At 35.6% G+C, this 18224-nt stretch overlaps 3 protein-coding genes and 1 pseudogene across 4 annotated transcripts; 3 read left to right on the forward strand and 1 right to left on the reverse strand.

Annotated features, from left to right (window-relative positions):
* The first annotated feature begins 890 nt into the window (after window positions 1–890).
* LOC130719762 (uncharacterized) lies at window positions 891–2408 on the forward strand. The gene has a single exon (XM_057570370.1). The coding sequence runs from the start codon at window positions 1167–1169 to the stop codon at window positions 2406–2408; it is 1242 nt and encodes a 413-aa protein (XP_057426353.1). The 5' UTR covers window positions 891–1166.
* Window positions 2409–2444: 36 nt separating this feature from the next.
* On the reverse strand, window positions 2445–4927 carry LOC130718445 (UPF0603 protein At1g54780, chloroplastic). The gene is made up of 3 exons (XM_057569037.1): window positions 4348–4927; window positions 3622–3814; window positions 2445–2861 (listed from the first exon to the last, which is right to left on the reverse strand). The coding sequence occupies exons 1-3, from the start codon at window positions 4801–4803 to the stop codon at window positions 2614–2616; spliced, it is 897 nt and encodes a 298-aa protein (XP_057425020.1). The 5' UTR covers window positions 4804–4927; the 3' UTR covers window positions 2445–2613.
* Window positions 4928–6606: 1679 nt separating this feature from the next.
* On the forward strand, window positions 6607–11017 carry LOC130720356 (uncharacterized). Of its 2 annotated transcripts, XM_057570981.1 has the most exons (8): window positions 6608–7042; window positions 7486–7565; window positions 7665–7725; window positions 7959–8016; window positions 8206–8263; window positions 9436–9508; window positions 9730–9847; window positions 10503–11017. In XM_057570981.1, exons 1-7 carry the CDS (start codon window positions 6740–6742, stop codon window positions 9820–9822), a joined length of 726 nt encoding a protein of 241 aa, XP_057426964.1. In that variant the 5' UTR covers window positions 6608–6739; the 3' UTR covers window positions 9823–9847; window positions 10503–11017. The 2 variants fall into 2 exon arrangements, 1 of the variants encoding a protein (XP_057426964.1); XR_009013046.1 differs by lacking the exon at window positions 9436–9508 and having other exon boundaries at window positions 6607–7042.
* A 2597-nt stretch (window positions 11018–13614) lies between these two features.
* Window positions 13615–18107, forward strand: LOC130720355 (sodium/hydrogen exchanger 1-like; annotated as a pseudogene).
* Window positions 18108–18224: the final 117 nt, after the last annotated feature.

An 18224-nucleotide genomic window follows, 5' to 3' on the forward strand; every position in this document is an offset into this window, starting at 1 on the left:
AATATGAAAGAATAAAGGCTGGCAAAAATATATTAAAGAATTCCATACAAAATAGGAAAGAAAAATAAATTATTAATAATATTCAAATTTAAAATCTTATTACCATATTTGTCTATTTTAAGCATCATACACACAGCTCTGTTAGCTAATATGAATTTAAAATCTTTTTATTAAATACATAAAGACTATAATAGGTATTACCATTTCAAATATCAAAACTTTTTTATCAATCAGACCATCTATTATACAAAGGTTATGTGAAAGAAATATATCTGATGCCTATGATTTGGAAAAAAAAAATAGAAGAGGGAATAAAGAAGAATCCTGATTGAAACAATTCTGATTAAGCAATGCCAATTCTGATTAAGCAATCCATGGCCGTTGGATTAATTTTATAAACAAATTAAAATCTAAAAATACCCAATCACAAGCCAATCAAATTGTGTCATATTCACTCCTCTAAAGTCTAATGTACTAATGAAGATGGACAATATTTTGGTTACAAACGGAAGAGAAGATGGACAATTTGGGATTTGGATCCTCTCCATCCAACTTCTCTCCATCCCTCTCCATCTAAAATCTGAGCCATCGATTTTAAATTTTAAAGGTGAGGATTAATTCATGTTTTCTCTCTCTTCTTAAATTAATCCAATCCTTTAAATTTCAAAATCAATGGCTCAGATTTGGATGGAGAGAGGATAGAGGGAACATGGATGGAGAGGATCCAAACCCGACAATTTGATTGTGCACTTTTTAGCTTCAAAATATTTTATAAAATCCCTTTCCGATGAAGCAAAAAAAAAAATTATAAAATCAATCTCCAAATTAATGAACCAATGATCCTCCCATGATTAATCCTCCAAGTTATTCCGGTGACTGCACAACAAAAATGGAATATTGGAGGTGTGTAACGCGGTTGTTGTTTATAGACAGTAAATGAGAAAAGTTTCCAAACTTGTTTTTTCTTCACAAATCCAATTGTTCCCTATTCATCATCAATCAACACCAATCTCTTCCTTATATATAATCACACCGTGCTCTCTTCCAGTTCCACACTTTCTTCTCTAGCAAAATCATCACAAACACCATTGCTAGTTGTGTTGTTTGCTACTAAACCAAACCTTCACTTCTGTTTCCCTCTGCTTTGGCCCCAACACAACACAAGCATGAGTGAGTTATCATTTAATCTCATCTCTGCCTATTTCCTCACCATTTTTTCTCACCCTCAATACTTTTCTTACTTCATCTTCTTCTCCCATTACCTCCTCTCTTTTCTCTCCCCCTTGTTCATCACATTCACCACAGCCCTTCTCCTTGTTGCTACTGAAAAGTGTAGTACTAGTAGTTCTGACTCCGACTTGCACAAGGAAATCGGACTTGTTGGTGAATCAATCTGTGAAGTTTTTGAGCCAGAGTCGGCGGAAGAAGATTGTTCAGAAGAAAGGGAAGATTTTTTCCCAGTGGAAGAGCCAAACTTTAACTTTGATGAAAACCCAGTTGTTGAGAATGCAGATATAGAGGAAGCTGCTGCGGAAGTTCAAATGGAAGACAAAGAAGCCAATGCACTAGATGCTGCTGCAGAAGTTCAAATGGAAGACAAAGAAGCCGAGAAACTAGATGCTGCTGAATCCAATAAAGTTGAAGAAAAATGGCCCTTGAGAAGTGGTTACAAAGGGATGGGTAATAGGGACATTTATGCTAATAAAGCGAGTAGAGAAGATGCTTTAGGTGCACAAGTGCAGGTTGGGAGTGGAAAAGGTATAGGGAATAATCAAGCACTTTGTTGTAATCTTGGAAGTTTTGGTTCACGGAGGGCGGAAAATGAGTGGAGGAGGACCTTGTCCTGCAAACGGCACAATGCAGATGATGAAAGTGAAGGAGCATTGGATATGCTTTGGAATCACAATGGAAGTGAAGGAATGAAAATGCTCTGGGATATATTCAACAACAAAGAAGAGGAAGAAGAGAACAATGGAAGTGAAGACGGAATGGATATGCTTTGGGAAACATTTTACGAGGAGGAAAGAAACACAAAGAAGGGTAGTAACAAACAAGGTAAATCGTGCTGCTTGCCAGTTTGGAAATTCTCTACACGGAAGATGAAATTCTCTATAGGGAAGAAGATGAATTTAGGAATTGGAAGTCCTAACCTTCTCAAATTTTCCAAGGCCTTGAAAGGCATTAGTTTTTCTCCTTCTGCATTTAGGAATGACAAGATGAATTTAGGAATGGGAAGTCCCAACCTTTTCAAATTCTCCAAGTCCTTGAAAGGCATTAGTTTTTCTCCTTGTGTATTTAGGAATGAGAAGATGAATTTAGGAATGGGAAGTCCCAACCTTCTCAAATTCTCCAAGTCCTTGAAAGGCATTAGTTTTACTCTTGAGCATTTCCTTCAAGATGAGATGTAATTATTTTTCATATCAATATAATGATGCACATGAAAATAGCCCAATGCACATATTTTGGAATTACATATACAAGCCAAAACTATGATCTTATTGTTCACTTTTCTCATACTCAATTGTAACATGAGCATGGTTACAACTCCACATTATGCATCTGAATTTAAAGAGTGATAATTTGGAAGACAGATCTAGTTAGATAACTCTTTTCTTATTTTTTGGCTACATAAGCATAGTATTGTAACATAGGAACAACAAATGCGACGACCAACAAACCTCCAACTACAAGAGAGAATTGTCCACGCTTCTGTTCTGTCTCTTCCTTGGTTCTGAAGTTAGACTCACGTTTGTTGTCTTTAACTTGGGGACCACCAGGATCTGGAAGCCCGTCAATGGCTGCAACTAGCCGTTTAGCAGTGCTTAGAACAGCTTCGTTGTACTTCTCATCCGTAGCCAATACTGCATATAAAAACCAGACATAGGTAGTTCTGTAAACCTTAAGAAATGATTATGGCAGCTCCTTTTTTATCAAGGCTTCAGAAGTTTGACAAGTTTTATATTACAAACTAGCAAACTATCAATAGTATCCATCCACTCAAATGAGTAAAACTGTATTGAAGTTAATGGTAACAAGACAGAACCCAGACGACTTATAACATGTTAAGACTTTGGATCAGCTTCTCTTTCATCAGAATCAATTCTGTTCTGAAAGACAAAAGCTACTCATTAAAGCTTTTTCCTAGAACTAATTATGGATTCAGAATCAATTGAAGAAAGGTTTCCAAACATACACTTCAAGTGCCCATCATATTGGGTGAACGTTTTTAGATCTAGAAACATCCCCTATAGTTAACTTCATGATTTCAAAATGCCTTTAAAAATGAGGTATTATACTGAACGAAAGATTAGAACTAGGTGGAGACATGAATTCGAAATTTGAGCTTCTCCACTTTTTCAGAATTTAGCTAGTTTAGGCCTTAGTTAACGACAGGTGATGTTTTTAGCATAAACATAAACCAAACTGATAAGGACTAAACTGATACATGTATGAAAGATCTTTAAATCAAAATTCTCATTCATCATCTATCAAATTCAAACCCAGATCATGTCATATATGGCCATATTCATTTTCATCAACAGATGATAATCAACAATTCATATTTGCCAGCCATACTCACCAATGAAACCATAAATGGATAGATCAAACTTTAGGAAGTACCTGGAAGGTTCTCTGCGACAGTGGCATCAAGAATATTTTCTCCCACTGCTTGGACAAAAGCCGGGCCACCGGTGACCGCTCCTTCTTTCTGACTGGTGACAAGAACCACAATACCCTTGTCATTACCCTCTTCTACAGAAGGATACCATCGCTCCAAAACTTGGTCAGCATACTCAAAAGCATCAGCTTTGCTCTGCATAACCACATCACACAATCATCTAAATATTTAGCATTTTGTTTCTCCATGGACAAGGGTGCACAACACAAGCAGCATGTTTGAAACATAGCACATAATCAGCATGTTTGTATTCACTTCTAATCTTGCCAAAATCACTTCTCCTCTCACAAAAGCAACTCCTATAACATGTTGAAATGAACTTCCCTTCCCTCAAAATCAATAGTGACACTCAAAAGCTATTCACAAAAGTTTCTCCCCTAGAATTGATTTTGATTTTAGAATCACTTCTCTTCCAAATGAAAAAGCATAACTAGTTTCCAAACACACGCACAATGGTGAGAGTTTGTCTATTGCTCCTCCATGTTCTTCTAATGTTGGCATTTAAAAAAGTTATAGCAGGTTTGAATTAGCTTTTTTTCAGCATAATCAATTCTGAAAGCCACAAGCTAATCACATAAGCTTCTACCCAGAATTGATTCTGACTTTAGAATCAATTATAGAAGAATTTCCAAACATTTACTTAATGGTTGTGCAACTAACTAACTAACCGTGAGTTTTCGAACTGTGATAAAATTGATGTGAAATTTCTTCCTCGACTCCAAATCAGACAATAGTCCCTTCAAATCAGACCTAGTGACCCGACTAAGCACTCCTGCATCATCAACCACATAAGAATCCTTGGCTGGAACCTCGTTGAGAACATCAAACTCAGAAGCCAGAGCATTGCCACTGAGGAAGATTGGGCTGAAATTCAGTGCCAAGGTGATAGCCAAAGCTGCAAGACCCTGTTGAGCATGACTCAGCCAGCTTGTGCCTGAGGAAGCCAATGAAGGTTTAAGAGATAAAGTTTGATTCTTTCTGAGGCTGGAAATAATGGGTCTGGAGCAGAAGAGAGAATTGGACTTGGGTAAGGGAGAGGGAGGAGATAAGAGGAGTCTTGTGGGTGAAGGTTTGATGCTGGAGAGTGGAGGGAGAGTCATGTGAGGAGGAAAAATGGTTCCCATGAGGAAGAAGATTGGGAAGGATTCAACTTCTGCAGAGTGTTTCTTCTTCTTCTTCTTCTTCTTCTTCTCTTCCACATCACTCTCTGAGCTTTGATTTGGTTCACATTTTGGGTGGTCTCCATTGGTTGTCTGTGTTTCAAAGAGGATAATGTATGTTTTTAGTCCACAGAACAAAAATATAAATTAATTTTCTCTGAACTGAAACTATTTATCATAAATACAAATAAATAATTTATTGTACCAACAAAATATTTAATTGTACATTTAGTCCATTAATTTGCACTGAGAAATTTAAATCTATTATAAGTTTTAAACATTTTTTTCACTCTCTCAATTGTTGTTTTTTTTTAATATTTATTTTGTGTTTGAATATTTTAAATTTCATGTTAGTTTTTTCTAATGGAAAATAATCGGACAACTACGAGCCTAAGTGCCTAACACATCTCTTGCTAAGAAGGGTTAAATCATATGTGAAGAAGTATCAAATATAGTGATGTCACACTGCAAAGTCGAACTAATTCCAACAAGACAATTTGTAGAGGAGCTTCTTTAGGAACATGGCGAAGACAAACTTTCCAACTACGAGTCAAAATCTGATGAATCTTAAGAAGACCCTTAGCATAGCATATGTATGGAACCTTAAAGAATCATTAGCTACATAATCAACCATCTCTAAGCAATCTGTTTCATGCACATATTTTCTATTGTTCACATACCATAATAAAACTGAGACCATGTCTTAAACACCAATTTCTGCACATACTAAATCACCTCCCCTAACATCGGCATAAAACCCGCACTTCCAAGCTCTATTACCCTCTCGAATCAAACCTCCCATGCCTATTTCTCGGCTAATTGCACTAAATGCTTCATCAACATTTAAAATGACATAACCCAATACTAGTTTACAGGAAATGAAATAGTTTAAAATATTCAAAATGTAAATTTGGTATTTTCTTTTTACAAAAATTAATAATTTATGAAATAATTTTTTTTAGATTTTATTATTTTAATTGGTAAATTTTAAGTAAAAGTATATAAAATAATTATCAATTAATTCAATTGATGAAAAATTAACTGGATTGTCTAAATCACCCACCTCGAAAATGATTTAACATCATCATAGGTGATCTATAGAATCATAACCTTTTATTTATTTCTTATAAATGATTTTATTGATCCAATCAACCATGAGGTTAGTGGATGAGTAAAAGATAGTCTCAATAATTTCAAAAATTATATGAGGTAGAAAAATAACCGTGAAATTGAAGTGATAGATCACTTCTAACATAACTATTTCAATACCAAAAATGTGTTGGTTCGAGTAGAAGAAGCTCAAGTTTCTTAAGTATGTAGAGTCAGATTCGATCCCTAGATCAATGTGTATTAAAAAACACTGTTCGAGGTCGTCTCCCACTTTAATGTATGATAGTACTTCGAAAGATTAGTCTCTCAACTATATCTCGAGAGATTAGTCTCTCACCTATCGGGTGTGAGAATACTCTAGACTCTCGAAATAACTATTTCAATGTGTGGGGTACATTTTTTAGATAAAAACATATTTAATACTCAGATGACAAACATTTTTTTTTTGTTTTCCGAGCTATTTCCACGACCACAATCATGAGACTAATCCCTCGAGTTTCGAAAATCACGTTTAGTGAGTATGTCAATCCCAACGAATGCTTCTTCATACCACCACCCGAAAATTAAACTGATGATTAAGAAGCACTTGTGAAATTAACTTATGAGTTTCATAGTTCATTCCAAATAAAAGAAACATGATCCAAAAGATGTTAAAACATTCTAGTATTCTACTATAGAAATGACCTCAAGTGCCCCTTCATGGTGGTTGAGCTTCTCTTTTTCCTCTGTACCAGAAATTTATCCTTAATGATGTCCCTCCTTTAATAACTATATCCATGCTCTGCCTTTCATGGCCATTCTTTTATCCAACCTTGCCATTTCCAATCCTAAACCCTTCTTCTCCATCACCTCAAAACCCATAACTTGTGCCACCAACCTCACTTCCAAACGCAACCTCCTTCTCCAAACTTCTCTGCTCTGCGTTACCATTGGTCTCAGTCCTCAACTCCCAGCTGCCTTATCTTCACCTCAAAATCCACCGTCCAAATCGCTTCTCTCTAGCATTGAAAACACCAAGTCTTGGTACCAGTTCTCCGGTGATGGCTTTGCTATTCGAGTCCCACCAGAGTTTGAAGATATCACAGAACCTGAAGTAAGAAAATGCACTTACTAGTTGTTTTGTATTTTTTTTTCTGTTCAAGTTTCTATATTGTAATTTAGAAAATTGCAGTTAAAAAGTAATTTGTGAAATGTGTTTGGAAACTTTTAAATTTGTGATGAATTTTTAATTCAGTTAATTTAAGTTGGGGTTAGTTGGAGTTAGTTGTAATAGGGAGCTGTGCATATTTGGAAATCATTCTATAATTGATTCTCGAGCTAAAATCTATTTTGGGGCGAAGTTTCTGTGAGTAGCTTCTGGGTTTTAGAATTAAATTTGAGGAAAGAGAAGGTGATCCAAACATGCTATTAGTTGGTTAAATGGAGTTAATTGAGATGATGAACCATTGCAACTCAATTTCCAGGCAGCTTAACAATAGTATCATTGCAAAGTTATGAAATTTTCTGTTGAATGAGCTGGTTTTCCATTGCTTGTAGGATTTGAATGCTGGACTGACTCTTTATGGGGACAGGGCAAAGACACCGCCTTTTGCGGCACAGTTTGCATCTTCCGATAGGTAATTTTAGCTTCAAACTCCCTACACCCAAGTTTCTTACTCTGCACTTACATCTATGTTTATAAGAAAAAATAAGCATCTTGTTTATGTTTGAAACAGGAATGAGGTTCTGAGTGTGGTTACTAAGCCAACTAATCAACTTAAAATCACCTTCTTAGAGGTAATCAGATAATCAAGAGCTTTATATAGTTAGATATAGATATATTAGCTATTTGTACATCAGAAACCCTTGTCCTAGTCAATATGGTGTGTCTGCAGCTTGACCTTATATTTTGTATTGCATATTTTCTGTCTTCCCCAATTGTTTGCCATCTGGTGCTTTTTATGTCTTTCCTAGTCTTGACATTTCATATAAACTCGTGGAACTTATATATTCTTCATTGATTGGAGCAGGCTAAGGATATAACTGATTTAGGCTCCTTGAGGGAAGCAGCAAAAATATTTGTGCCAGGTGCTATTTAGTTCTAACTTCTGCATGTTTTTGTCGGTTCTCAAAGAAGTTAACTTTATGGTATAGACTATAGATTGTCAGTATTTCCCAACATTTTATTCTGTAGATGATATGATTACTTCATTGCTCTTTCTGTTTAGTAGTATTTCTTGATTTCAGTATCTTATTCTTCCCACAATGTACATGCAGGAGAGGCATCACTGTACTCTGCAAGAGCAATAAAAGTTAAGGAAGTTGATGGTTTTAGGTAAGCTCATTTTCAACTGACTGGAACTATATAGGTATCATGAGTCACGACTCTAAACTCAAGTCATGACTAGCACATAGACTAAACATGTACACTATCTAGCTTAGCAAATTTAGCAACCATCACATAATAATTCTCCCAACTAACTACGCATTCAAATTTGTCCATCATCCCAAAATAATAAACACCTGTCAAATGTTCAACAGAAGCCAAAAGAAATTTGACACTAGCCTCCTTGTAGCTGTAGAATGTAAATATATTCATAACAACATCAAAAGGGATACCAAAACAAGGAGGCCTACCCAAAAGAAAGTGACGCCGAAGTTGAAAAATGAATAAAAGGTTAAGTCATATAGACTCAGCAAGAGCGTAAGTAAAAGGGGAGACCAACAAGACACGATGATAATTCTTTCAAAACTTAGTGACAGACATGCTAGAGCACTGAATACAATTGATCCAAATAGTCTAAATAAAGTATGTGCATAAAAGTCATAAATTTGCTAGTTTAGCATATTGAAGTTGAAAATAATGATACTTGTAATAACACCAAGCAAGTTAAAGAGATAAGAATGGAAGTAGAATCAGATAAAATATATCAAATGAAAGAGCATAGGAAATCTGAAAATTTAATTACAATAAGGATCGCATATAAGAGAACCAAAATCTAAGGTGACTTCATCTTAGTGATAACCCTCTCCTAATAATGTTGGCCTCTCCCTTAGGGGAAGTTTCATCTAACATATAGTCATTTCCTCTCAAATTCGTGTCAATTATATTGTATCATCTCATTTAGGGGTAGCTCTATCTTATCGATGACCATCTCCATGCATTGACCGCTCTCCATCTCATGGAGAGCCCTATCCTACTAGAATCACATAACTAGGTGCATCTATGGTATTACACCCACTAATTGCTACGGTAACATGGATCGCCCCCGAAAAATACGAAGTTTCAAATAATTATTGTTTCATGTCAAAGCCATTTCCAAAGGTGGAATTCTCAATCTCATACTTTGCAAATTTGATACCTTTAATATATACTTGTTCATTTTCGAGTTCGTTGATATTAGAAAGAAAGGCCTATAAATAAACAGCATTAAAGGATATACTTTCCCCAGATGCTAGGATACTCAAAATGCAACAGCATTGAAGTATGGGCTTTTCTAATTTCAGGAATTACTATTTCTATGAGTTTGGTAATGATCAACTGCACATAGCATTGATGGCAGGTGTCAGCGGTGGAAAGGTTTGTTGCTACTTGTATTTACGTTTTCAGATATAAATAACTCATCCATATGAGCTGCAGTATGCTATGCCAGGAATATATCATAGGCCATCAACTTTTGCTAGTTGATCAGTACCAAAGAAAGTAGACTTTCATAATTTCTGGCCAATCACTAATATATTTTCAAATTTCAACAAGATAAATTACAGAATAGTAAAATATCTGTTTCTTATATTCGACAGGCAATTATCGCTGGAGCAACTGCATCACAGTCCAAGTGGGACGTAGACGGTGTAAGACTTCGTTCTGCTGCTGTATCATTGAAAATTCTGTAGCCATGTGCTGTATTTTTTTAACTGGGTAAGTCATCTCATAATTCCAATGCTTTTGTGACACTAAATCACTAATTTGGTTTCGACATTTCTTAGTAGAGTAATATTGTTTGCTATTTTAAATTGAATTTTGCATCTAAACTTTGTGCAGAATTGAGGATCAGTTTTTTCTCTCTGTACTTTGTGGTGATGAAATGATATATTTTTGTAGTGTGTATGTGTTACTGAATTACTGGATTTTTATATTATATCCAAAATGTTTCTTAGTGCAAAGAAAGTAAAACATTTATTTGCCTAACTTATTCATACTCTAAATTTGAGTTTGAAGATGAAGCCTGGGGGTAAAGCAATGTCGAATCCTGCTGCTGAGATCTGAGAATGTTGTAGTATTATAAAGAAAATTACAACTGGCTATGTAGGCCATTGATTTGGTAAACAGTTAATAACAAGAAAATAGTTAATCACAAGAGTCTTGTACTACTCTATCAATTGATGGCATGTTTGGATAAGTTTTTCTTTCCTCAGAATTAATTCTGGCACCCAGAAGCTACTCACAGTCACATAAGCTTCTCCATATAACTGATTTTGGCTTTAGAATGAGTTGAAGAATGATTTACAAACATGCACTGAGTATCACTATTTCTAGCTTAATTTCTTATTTATGATTTCTTTCTGATTTGTAGCTTCTCTCTATTGTGACCTCCTGGATTACTGTAATCTTGACATACGGCTCCCTGTGTGCTCAGCAGCCAGTGCAAGCTGAATAGCAGTTCACAATGCGTTGGACTTGAAATTTATATACTGTTGAATGTCATGAAGCTAATGGCATCTACTATTTAAATGCTACTGAAGTTTTGCTCTTAGTATTGACATCTTCCCGGATAAAATTCATTTGTTATTTTTATGAGTTACTGAGGTATGATTCTCTCAGGTATTGGTCTTTAAAAGAGAAGTTCACTCTGGTTGTGTCTCATTACAAATCCTGTAACATAAGTCAGAACTTTTACCTTCCTCTTTTATCACTTCTTTTGTTGATGTAGGGGGTTTTCATCTGGTTAGATTGAATGGGGTTTGATTAGTTTGGGCAAATAGTTCATTTTTCTTCAATTGGAATCAAACCAATTATGACAGTAAAACTGCTTAAACCTTCCAAGGTTCTGCCAATGAGCATGAAGCAAGAATGGCTGGCCCGAAATTACATATTGGTGTTTATTTTGTACTCGTTTATAGCTCCAAAATTCTGGGGTGATACTGTTAGTCCTCGTTTTGCCGTAGACATAATCAATGACTTTATGACTGAATTCCATGACATTATACTGAAGAGATTACATTTTTGATAAATATATCTAAATATAAACTATTAACACAGCTACGGTAATCAATTTAGAGCATGTTTAAGTCAGGTTATTGTTTTTCAAAATGAACATATCACAGAAAAATGTGTGACATTTCAGGTATATTTTTTACTTTCAAAATATACACTAGAGTACAAGACTGAATGATGTGTTCTGTTCCACTCTTGATCAGTGTTCTATAAACTGGTTTAACCATACCATCCAAATGCTGATTGAGTTGTGATACAATTACACTCCGCTTTCTCTTCCGACTCATTTCCGCCAAATTTTCTTCCTATCTCTATTTTCTTCCGATTTCTCGCTTGGTGCAAGTGGAATTAAAAAGTGAACACAGACCAGTTCGGTCAGACCTTAAAACTGCCTTAGCAGTCAACCACCTAGCAATAGTGAAAACTGGTTACACTATCAAAACCACAAAATCAAACTATTTTTGAGATACTCAGAAGCTGCTCAGAGAAGAAGCTTCTCTCCATAATTGATTTTGGATTTATAGTCAATTATAGAATTATTACAAGAGCCAATATGAACTACTATAACGTTACATTAAGAAAATGAGATACAAACACAGTTAGTTTACACCAGGATGAATGTTAGGTTCCTCTTCATATTGAGAAATAAGTCAACAAAAAAAAAAACATTGACTGGTGGTTGGTTGTCACGTTCAGCATCCCTTGTCCATGTTTCTTTCTCTATGTCCAGTCCTCTGCATTGTAATAGATCTCGAATGTGTCTGATAGTTATGTTAGCTGATACAACCACCAAACCAACATTATTTATAACTTACTCCACCTCCATTTCATCGTGAAAGTCAAATCCTGAGCATGTTTCCTCAGTAATCACCTGCACCATAAGAAAGGGAAGCACTCAACTTGAATGCTCAAAATGGCTTTGTTATCACTGCTTTCTTTTTCAACTTCCTATCTCAGCACAAGCACCGTTGTTGCGCTCTGCGTGTTGATAGCAATTCCGCAAGTGTACGGATTGATCGAAGTAATACAAAAGATTGTCGAACCACAGGGATAGTTGTCCATCAATTGCTTCTAAGAGTTTTGTGTTCAGAATGTGAAAAAGAAAGCAATATAAGTTTGAGGGTTTGTTGTGTTTAACACACTTGTGATGAAGAGCAAGAATTATAATTCAGATAAAAAAGTACCCTGGACACAGCTCCACTTAGTCCAATTATGGTTCTCAAATCAAGTTCTTATATGAAGTTTAGAATCCTTATCCATGGTGATGTAGCCTCTACCTCTACTTGTTAATTCCTTAATCAAGTAAATCATTCAATTTCAATTGCCAAACCTAATTCCTTAGTGCCTAGTCAATTCAATTGAAGAATGAAGTTTATAAGTTCAGGCCAACACAATAAGTTTCTACCCTTATTCCTAAGTGATAGCAAACAAATCAATCTAATCCCAAGTCCCTTAATTCTCACCAACTCCCGTTGTGCAAGAAGAAAGCAAAACACTTGTGTGCACTCAAGAGAATATTGATTCAGAGAAAAGTTACATGGAAAAGAAACTTTATTCATATAAGAAAATAAGAAGTTTAAACCATAATCAGAACTAAGGTTCACTTCACCCAAAGTACAAAGAGAAACTAGCCAAGCAGGGCTAGGGAATTCATAATGCAAACTAAAGGAATAAAAACCTGAAAGAAGAGGGCCAAGAAGCCTCCCACAAGCTCCAAGAACCTAAACCTCTAAGTTTTGTTCAAAAAGTTACAAGATACCTAAAAGAAATAACAAAATCCCTATTTATAGAGTTTCCAGCGGTAATCCACGCATGTGCGTGGCCGCGTGGGCAAAACGCTCAAAATCGCACAATTCGCAGCATCAGATTTTGCCACCACGCATGTGCGTAGATCAGACGGCGCACATGCGTGGGCATCAGGTTTTCCAACAGTAGCTCCACGCATGTGCGTGGGATACATGGCGCACATGCGTGGCTCATCTGATTTTTCTTCAATTTTGTAACTCTCACTTCAACTATCATCATGGCTCATTACTTTGCCTTCAACCATCATCATTGGCCATCAAAATCACCTGAAACCTTCACAGAATCTCAAAAACCATCATTTCCCCAATGTAACTCATGGAAACACTCATTTAATCACAATAATTCAGAAATCTTTCATTCAATTCATCAAATAAAACTTCTAATATGCAATCAACTCTCATATTCTCTCAAGACTCTAAATCAAACCTGACCTTAGGACTTAAACCTCGATAAAAACTAATTAAAAGATCATCTAAACAAATTAAAAACACCTAAACTACTCAGATGCAAATATGAACTAAAAATGGACTTAACTTGACTTAAAACTCAATAAAAGACTCAAAAAGGAAGAAGAAAGAAACAAGAAGGACTCGACAAACATAGAATAAACCTCGGGTCATCATGTGTTCTTCACACTCCTCTGCGCTTGCATCATCATTGGCCATCTTCTTGAAGAGAACCGTTGGGCCAATGAATCCATCACTGCCCTCCTTCTGGTATTCTTTTGGTTTCCACATACAACTATGTGACTTTCTATCTCAATATGTTACATTATGTTGTGAATTTGCTTTTCTTGGTTAAATGAATGAAGGGGTTGTGTTCTGGGGTGGTGGTGTTGCTGGTGACCAAGTTCCAGAGTACCAAGATTCTAACATTTAGTGAAGACTTGTTCTTCCTTTACTTGCTTCCTCCCATCATTTTCAATGCTGGGTGAGTATGATTATCAACTTTGTGCGCGCCTGGATGTCAAAATTGATTTTGGTAAAATTGATTTATGTAAAAGGGAGTTGAAAGTTGAGTAACTTATGTTTGGATATGTCTATGGAAAAGTTATTCCTGTAGCGTAATATTGTGAAATCCAATTATGAAATCACACAATTGATTATGTCCACCGCATAAGATGTTCTCTTTATCTTCTCCGTGAAGATTTTGGGACTAAAAACAATTCTATAAGTCGATAGCCAAACATCTATCGTATATTTGGTCTGGCGTTCAGCCCATGAGAATCAGATTTTAGTATGCTAAAAGAAACTTACAGTTGCTTCAGTTGCACGTGATTTCATAAATACATGATTTTAGTGGGGTTTTCGACACAATTTATAAGCGCCTAAAAGTGATTATGATAAATGAAAATTGATTCTAAGCTCCCAAACATGGACCATATACACTCTTCTATTGTTTCTGTATTAATTAGGACATTTTGTTTGTTTCATATTATTTCAAATGGCATGTCAGTTTCCAAGTCAAGAAGAAACAGTTCTTTAAGAATTTCACAACTATACTGCTGTTTGGGGTCCTGGGAACTGTTATTTCATTCTGTCTCATATCAGCTGGTAAGATCTGCATTCTCTGGTAACCCTTTTGAGTTTAAAACCTTTTTTATATCCTTCTGATTCTTATTTATGAACAGTTGGTTTGATTGTCAATTACTCAATTCATGTGGAATGAACAGACTTAATATATCTATTTCTGCAACTTTTCTCTAGGTGCCTTTCTGCTCATGACTAGGATTGGCATAGCTGACCTGGGCATAAAAGATCACCTAGGTAAGAAAAAGTTTTTGTTTAAAAGCAATCTCATCCCCGCTCTCTCTCACAACATATTTGGATCTGCTTATTTTTCCTCAGAATCAATTCTGACATCCAGAAGCTACTTAGAAATTTCTCCCCAGAATTGATTTTGATTTTACAATAAATTATAGAATGATTTTCAAACGCATTAATCTAGTCATAATTTGTTCTTCTATTCTGATTGTTCCTGCACAATGCATATGAAGCCATTGGTGCCATATTATCAGCAACTGACTCAGTCTGTACATTGCAGGTATATGTATGACCTTTAGCTTAATACAAATTTGTATGTCAAAATTTATACATGATAATTTAATGCTTAGTTTTTCTGGTGAAGGTTCTGAGCCAAGATGAAACGCCTTTGCTTTACAGCATTGTATTTGGAGAGGGAGTAGTGAATGATGCTATGTCTATTGTTCTTTTCAATTAAGTCCAATCACTTGACTTCAGCACCATCAATGCTATTACAGCCTTGAAATTATTGGGGACCTTCCTTTACCTCTTTTTCACTAGTACTGCCCTTGGCACAGGAGTGAGTTTAGCTTGAGTTGTTTTGCATATGCACATGCTGCTTTAACATACAATCTGAATATAGTTTTTTCTTCATTAAAGAACTGCATAGATGGACACAGAATTATAGTGCAATTAATGCATCTATGACTCGCTCGCAAACCAATTTTCTGATTCTTGGGATTGGAGATCCAGTTCTATTCTGACTTACTGCATGATGATGTTTTCAGGTTGGTCTTTTAAGTGCTTATATAATTAAAACACTTTACTTCGGAAGGTATGGGTTTCCTTTGCTCTTACAAGTTCATATGGATATATTTATCAAAGAGATATCTTTCTGAAGTGTTAAAAGGCCTCCTATCTAGTTAATAGAATAATTTAACAGTTTAATGCCTGCTGGATGTCGCGTAACCTGAGTAGTTTTTTTTTCAATTGCAGGCACTCCACAGATCGTGAAGTTGCACTTATGATGTTGATGGCATACTTGTCATACATGATCGATGAGGTACAAATCATTATATGCAATTTTTTTTTTATCATTCTAAAGAGGAAGTTATGGTGGCTAAAATTGCTTAAGTAGTTATTTCCAACTTCCAACCTTCACGCTCTTCACAACATTCCATAGGGAGTGCTGAAGAAAACTGAATTAAGACATACAAGGCAAAAACAATGGAGCAAATTGATTTCAAAAAGAGTTTTCTTGTATAGGAGGGATAGTTCCATCCAGAATGCAAAAATTCCTCAGTAGAAAAGAGTGTCATGTTAATTTAATTCACTCTATTTGTGCTGCTTTTGCAGCTTCTGAACCTCAGTGGGATTCTGACTATTTTCATCTGTGGCATTGTTATGTCACACTACACATGGCACAACGTTACAGGAAGCTCAAGGACAACAACCAAGTAAGGACATGATCTTTAACTTTTTAGCTGTGTAAGATTAGTATATATTAATGTTAATCAATCGGTTAAGATGTGAATGCAATGACAATTACTTCATAAAATTTAGTGAAACCATTTCATTCTACAGGATTTCTCTCTCTCTCTCTCTCTCTCTCTCTAATGGTATTTACCAATCAGCAATCTAAACTTCATTTTTTTTATGCTTCTTGCAATTAAAGTTGACATTAATTTGTCTGTTTCCTGAGTGGTCTGTTGGTATGGAGAATGTGTCTCACCATTTCGATCCTCGATTCGAAACCAGCAGAGAGATTGAGAGATGAGAAGTGTCTCAACAAAGTTGACATAGATTTGTATAGAAGTAGAGGAAATTTTAATTGAACAAATTAATTACATAGAATCTCACTTTGCAAAATACTTTCACGATTTCAGGCATGCCTTTGCAACTATCTCATTCATTGCTGAAACCTTTATATTTCTGTATGTTGGCATGGATGCTTTAGACATTGACAAATGGAAAACAAGCAAAGCCAGGTAGATAGAAACTTCTCTATTTTACATAGCATGAGCTAATTACCAGTTGAAATTGTTTTGTACAGTATCTTCACCACTAATGCAACTACATGTTGAATTCATAAAGTTCCAATTCTTTCAAACAAGGAAACCACAAACCAACTGTATGCTAATTTCTTTCTTAACACATTGCCATGTTAGAGCAGCATAGGAACTTCTGTTGCTGTTAGTTCAACATTGATTGTGTTAGTGCTGATTGGAAGAGCAGCTTTTGTTTTCCCTATTGCAAGCATTACAAATTGCATCAAGGGAAGGGGGAGCACCAAAATTGAGTTTCGAAGGCAGGTGATAGTTGTGGGTTTATGATTCCTCAATTTTTGACATTTTTCGTTGACCTCTGAATTTCTTCTAAACAATTCAAAAATTTCAGTTTATAATATGGTGGGCAGGCCTAATGAGAGGTGCAGTGACTATTGCCTTGTCTTATAACCAGGCAAGTGCATAGTTTAAGCTTATTGTTTTCTGAAAATTGTTACAACCCAGAGGTTTAGTGCTTGTTTGGTTTACCGTTAGAAAATATGAAAACAGAAAAATAACTCATCCCGATGCACTTTTTGTTGAAGTGCACCGTAAACCAAACAGACTCTTAATGATTTGATGTGTGCTGCTTTCAAATGCAGTTTGGAGAATCCAAGAAAACATCAGCTCAAGGCTCTGCATTAATGATCACATCTACTATAATAGTAGTCTTATTCAGCACTGTGGTGAGTTACATATATTTCTATAGATGTAGATGATAAGTTGTATCAGGATCAAATAAATGAATACTAATATAGCAGCTTCCATTGCAAACAAACAAAAAATTGTAACAGGTATTTGGTTCCATAACAAAGCCACTGATTGAGGCAGTGCACCTAAGGCATTCAAAACCAGCAATTTCTGAGTCCACTGACAATCCAGAAGATCTGAGATTTCTATTCCTTGAAAACAATGATTCGATTAACCAAAGCAACGATCAGCGATCACACAGGCGAAGTAGCCTGAGTTTGCTAATACGTCATCCCGGTACAACAGTTCACTACTTTTGGAGGAAATTTGATGATAAGTTTATGAGACCTGTTTTTGGTGGAAGGGGTTTTGTTCCTGTTGTACCTGGTTCTGAAGAGGAGATTTCTCAGAGAGAATTTTTTCACTCTTTATGTATACATTTTGAAGAGAATATATATACAATCTCCACTTATACTCACACTTTTAATATATGCATATTCCTACTTTCACCAAGTTGGGCACTTCACATTGTAAGTGTTGAGTTGAAATAAAACACAGGAGAAGAATGAGAGGTCGAATTGTGTGTAAATTTTTTCGCAAACTTGAAAATGAAAGTCTCTTTAAATACCTTTCAACAAAAGTCTTTGTTAGCAGCCTTAGATGATGGAGTTACTACGTCAGGTGATATCTCCACAAACGATGTCTTTACACATGATGGTAAGACAATGTGAACTTGAGTGTTAGACAATGACTTCAATCTTGTTCAGATAAAGCTAATTTATGTTTGGCTTATAAAAA

This window comes from Lotus japonicus, chromosome 5, assembly GCF_012489685.1.
Source record: "Lotus japonicus ecotype B-129 chromosome 5, LjGifu_v1.2".
Classification (NCBI taxonomy): domain Eukaryota; kingdom Viridiplantae; phylum Streptophyta; class Magnoliopsida; order Fabales; family Fabaceae; genus Lotus; species Lotus japonicus.